Genomic DNA, 4,406 nt, shown 5'->3' with positions numbered 1-4,406 from the left:
TACAACATGAATGATGACAATAAGCTAAGGACAAATTAATTTTAACACTTAACGTGTGCATCACGTAAACGTCTCTTTCACTTCCACTTGTCCTACAATAAATAGTACACATTACACAACTCTCATTGAACAAAAAGTCCCAAAACTTTTTTCTTTCAAAATTGTCCTTTTCCATCTTGCCATTTAGATTCTATACTAAGATACTGCAAAAGGGTAGTTTTGTATTTTCAATTGTATAGGACAAAATTGATGGCTATCTGACCCACTTGGTTGTAACCTGGAAACATCCATATATGTATATAGACACTAAAAAAAGTAGCAAACTACCAAAGTTGACCTTGACCAGTTTACCAATAAAAAATAATAATAATAATAATAATAATAATCTAGCAACCATATTTGACCAAGTATATGGTATCAAATTCAATTCATATGTGAAAATTGTTCTAGTATTATTTTGTTTGTAACATATGAATATGAAACAATGGTAATCAAAAAGTAATGAAACAATTGAAAAGACTATGAAAATAAAAGCTGTGAAATGTATACTATACCAAACCTATGGTTGTATAAATTTACAACTAAAAAACCAAACTTCCAAGAAAACAAATCCAACAAATCAATGGAATGAAGTTTTTTCTTATTTGTAAAAATAAATAAAATTCTAAAATCCTTCTTTTTGGTGCTATACCTGCTAAAAATGAAAGAATAAGAATCCATTCAGCATAGCAATGACTCGAAAAACATGTCATCTTTAGGTTCCTCCTTGGCTCGAGAGGAAAAACCATTGTCAGACATTTGTTGTTGTTGTTGTTGTTGCTGATGTTGTTGCTGATGCTGTTGTTGATGTTGTTGCTGTTGTTGTTGTTGTGGATTCATGTAAGACTCCATTGGATTCGAAAACCTTGAAAATCCGTAGTTTCCTTGAGGCTGCAGCATGTCTAAGTTTAAGGGAAGGGATTGGGACAATTGTGCTGGTTGCTGTGGCCTTAGACTCTGTAGTGGCATAATGGAAGTGGCTGCATTGTTTGGATTTGAAGGGTTGTTTGGCGTTGGGCGGTTTATGGAATTGTTTCCGCTTCCGCGAGCAGCAGGGACATCATGGTTGTGTTTCCCTTCATAGGTTGTGATCACAGCCCGTAAATCGTGTGAAGCGCGCTCAACGTGTTTCCTCACTGGACAACCTGGGTGTGTACATTTGTAGTAGCTCCTACAACACATAAATGAAACACAACATTAGTTAGTATAACACAGTCTAGAAACTATAAAGCGCAAACACAGACACAACAACATCAACATTGACACAGACACATCAACACTAGTAATAACTTCAAGTGTCGTTATCATGTTGTGTTTGTGTCACATACTGAAATGTGTCTGACACGGACATGTCTATGATATGAAGTGTCAGTGCTATGCTAATGATGTCTGTGAATGAGGTAAACTAAAGTTGCCGCATTTGACTAAGTAGTCAAATTAGATAAGTAAGGAAAATTGGTAGTGCTACAATTTATAGCCTATTGTGAAATTTCCCAAAAAGCAAGCCATTATTATTATGCAAATGTACCTAAAAAAAGATAGAGAAATAAATACAATTCATCATGTGGCTGTAATGTTTTTTCCACAATTGACCATGAAGCATTTCTATATTACTAACATGGGAGTGAGAAAATCCATCACTGGATACTCAAATTAATACTCTTAATTAATAGAACTTCAAAAGTAAAATTAAGAAATAGGACTAAAGTTGAATCTAAAATGAGTGTTATTTATGTTTTTACCTTGGATTTGGATTTCCCTTAACAACTTTCTGTCCATATTTCCTCCATCTGTAACCATCATCCAGAATATCAATGTCACTTGTTGTCTGAACAACAACTCTAGGTTCCCTCACTGTTCTGCTCCCAGGTGCAGAAATTCCCTCATTTTCACCATCAGTTTTCCTGAAATAAATAATTATGCAAAAATAAATCAGCCCCGAAAAAATAAAAGCCATAAATGACAGAGTTTCTGCAACAATATCGCAACTGCAATTTAAAACCATAAATGAAATTAAAAAAATACCATCTTTTAGTATCAGGCTCATCATCATCATCTCCAGATCTACTCTTCTGATGAGAACTCTGCTCAAAATCATCATCTCCGCCAACTGATATCGACGAATTCTCAGGAGTAGCACCAGAATCCATTTGGCCATTACCAAATGAACCATACGGTTGATCAAGCATTTCATTTCCATTGGCATTAGCAGGAACAATCACAAGAGCATTCGACGAGTTCTTCCTAGTAGATTGAGGCTTAGGATGATTATGAGTACCCTTATAAACAATCTCAGTAATCTGTCCCTCGACCGATCTCTCAACCTTTTTCTTCGTGGGACAATTCGGGTACGTGCATTTGTAATAGCTTCTCGGATTCTCACTTCCTTTCACTTGTTTCTGTCCGTATTTTCTCCAATTGTATCCGTCGTCCGATTTCTTGCTCAAGGTTTGAACTTGTTGCAGCGGTTGGTAGTTGTTGTAATCAGATTGAATTCCATTGTTGTTCATCATGGTGTTGTTCATTTGAACATTGGCAAACTCCGGAGAATAAATCTGCACAGCATTGTTGTTGTTTTCACCTTGCATCATATTGGTTCCAGATGAATAACCTTCTTGCTTTGTGCTTTCTTGATAACTCCATGGCTGTTGCTGTTGCTGTAACATCAAAAAAAAAAATTGAACATGTTTAGAGCAATAACATAGTACTAAAAAAAACATAGAATTTTGCATAAATGAGAATTTCTAGGAATCACAATGATTTTGTTGGATTTTGAGCATTCAAACATTCAACATATTGTTGGACGGTGAAAAAAACAAATAAATTTATTTTATTTTATATAAATATAAAATCACAAAGTTTAATTCTTCATGTGATCTTGATCAAACAATCATCTATACAATAAAATTGTACCAATGAATGACATTTTTAACCGCGGTAAATTCAAATTCAATTAAAATCTTAAAGTATAGTTTTTATAAACCAAACCAAAATCTAATAGTCTAAATGTGCAATAAATGCTTGTAAAATCGGTTGCAACAAACATACTTGTTGTTGAATTCCAACGTTTGATGATTGAAAAGATGTGTTGGATGCAGTAACAGCAGGAACTTGTTGGGTTTGGAAAGAGAAATTCGCAAGTTGTTGATTCCCCTCAGAATTGTTCTTCCAATTGTAGCTATGAGCAGCATAAGCACCAGTTGTAGGAGATGGCAAAACCTGTATTTAAAAAAAAAACATGTCCATAAATTCACCAACACAAAAAAATAAATAAATTAACAAATCAACTAAAAAAGAATCATAGTCAAAATCTTTTGTATATAGCATTAAAATCATTCAACATATCCTTAAAAAACAAAATCTATTACCATCAACAATAACAACAAAAAGTTAAAAACTTTCCTTTGTTCAAATTTTTCTAAGCAGAAAAAAAACATGTTCAACATCATGATGAAGTATATAAAGTTCAAAACTTTCATTTTTTAATAAAAAAAAAACATTAAAAACAAACATAAAATAATGAAAAGTGAAGAGAAAAGAAGAAACCGACATTGTTAGAGTTCAACAAAACAGGCGAATCAAGTAGTTCAGCCGGACTCAAACCAGGAGGGATAGAAAAACACGAAGAAGGAGAAATCAGAGGTGGTGACAAAGGCAAAGAAGGAGGAGGTGTAGACTTGAACTTAGGAGCACCATAATCACTTCTTGAGTTGTTGTTGTTGTTAGTGTTTTCATTGTCATCAAGAGGAGAAGCTAAAAGGTCAGAGAAAGAACTGGTCATGATGAAAGGGTGAGAGGTTGATGAGAAGGAAAAATGGTTGAACGAGTTCAAACCATTGAGATTATTAATATTATTATTATTGGTATCTAAATTACTAGATGAAGATGCCATATTTTAGATTTGGAAAAAGTTTTGAAAATGAGAAATGGAAGAGATTAATATAAGGAGAGAAAACAAAAGGGAAGGTTCATGTACGTAATGTATGGTTTGTGTTTTGATTGGGTGGCGTAATTTCTTAGAAGGTTGTGTGAAATGAATGGTTTTCTTTGACCATGGAAAAATTTGCCATTTTGCCACTAACTATATAAATTTTTTTTAATTAAATGTTTTTTATTTTGGTCAAAGATTGTGGATTTGACTGGATTGTATGGTAGCTAGGACTAAGATATTACTTCTTTTTGTGTGAAAAATTTATGTTACTCTTTGTGTCCTAAACCATTTTAGTAAAAAATACTAGTAGTAGTTTTTTGGATAATCCATAGGATTGCTATTTTAATACTATTTCGTTCAAGGTTATAGTAAAAAAAATATATTTATATTTATAAGAAAATAAAAAAAAATATTGAAATATTTTTTTTGTTTTTCC

General features: G+C 32.9%; 1 protein-coding gene across 1 annotated transcript; it reads right to left on the bottom strand.

Moving 5' to 3' along the window:
* Positions 1 to 522: 522 nt before the first annotated feature.
* On the bottom strand, positions 523 to 4,028 carry LOC131620797 (WRKY transcription factor WRKY24-like). The gene is made up of 5 exons (XM_058891961.1): positions 3,590 to 4,028; positions 3,088 to 3,258; positions 2,065 to 2,696; positions 1,782 to 1,943; positions 523 to 1,210 (listed from the first exon to the last, which is right to left on the bottom strand). Exons 1-5 carry the CDS (start codon positions 3,929 to 3,931, stop codon positions 721 to 723), a joined length of 1,797 nt encoding a protein of 598 aa, XP_058747944.1. The 5' UTR covers positions 3,932 to 4,028; the 3' UTR covers positions 523 to 720.
* Between the last annotated feature and the right edge of the window lie 378 nt (positions 4,029 to 4,406).

The sequence above is a fragment of the Vicia villosa genome, linkage group LG7 (genome assembly GCF_029867415.1).
Source record: "Vicia villosa cultivar HV-30 ecotype Madison, WI linkage group LG7, Vvil1.0, whole genome shotgun sequence".
NCBI lineage: Eukaryota > Viridiplantae > Streptophyta > Magnoliopsida > Fabales > Fabaceae > Vicia > Vicia villosa.
The sequence above is the reverse complement of the archived record's forward strand: the minus strand, read 5'-3'. Positions and strand labels throughout refer to the sequence as shown.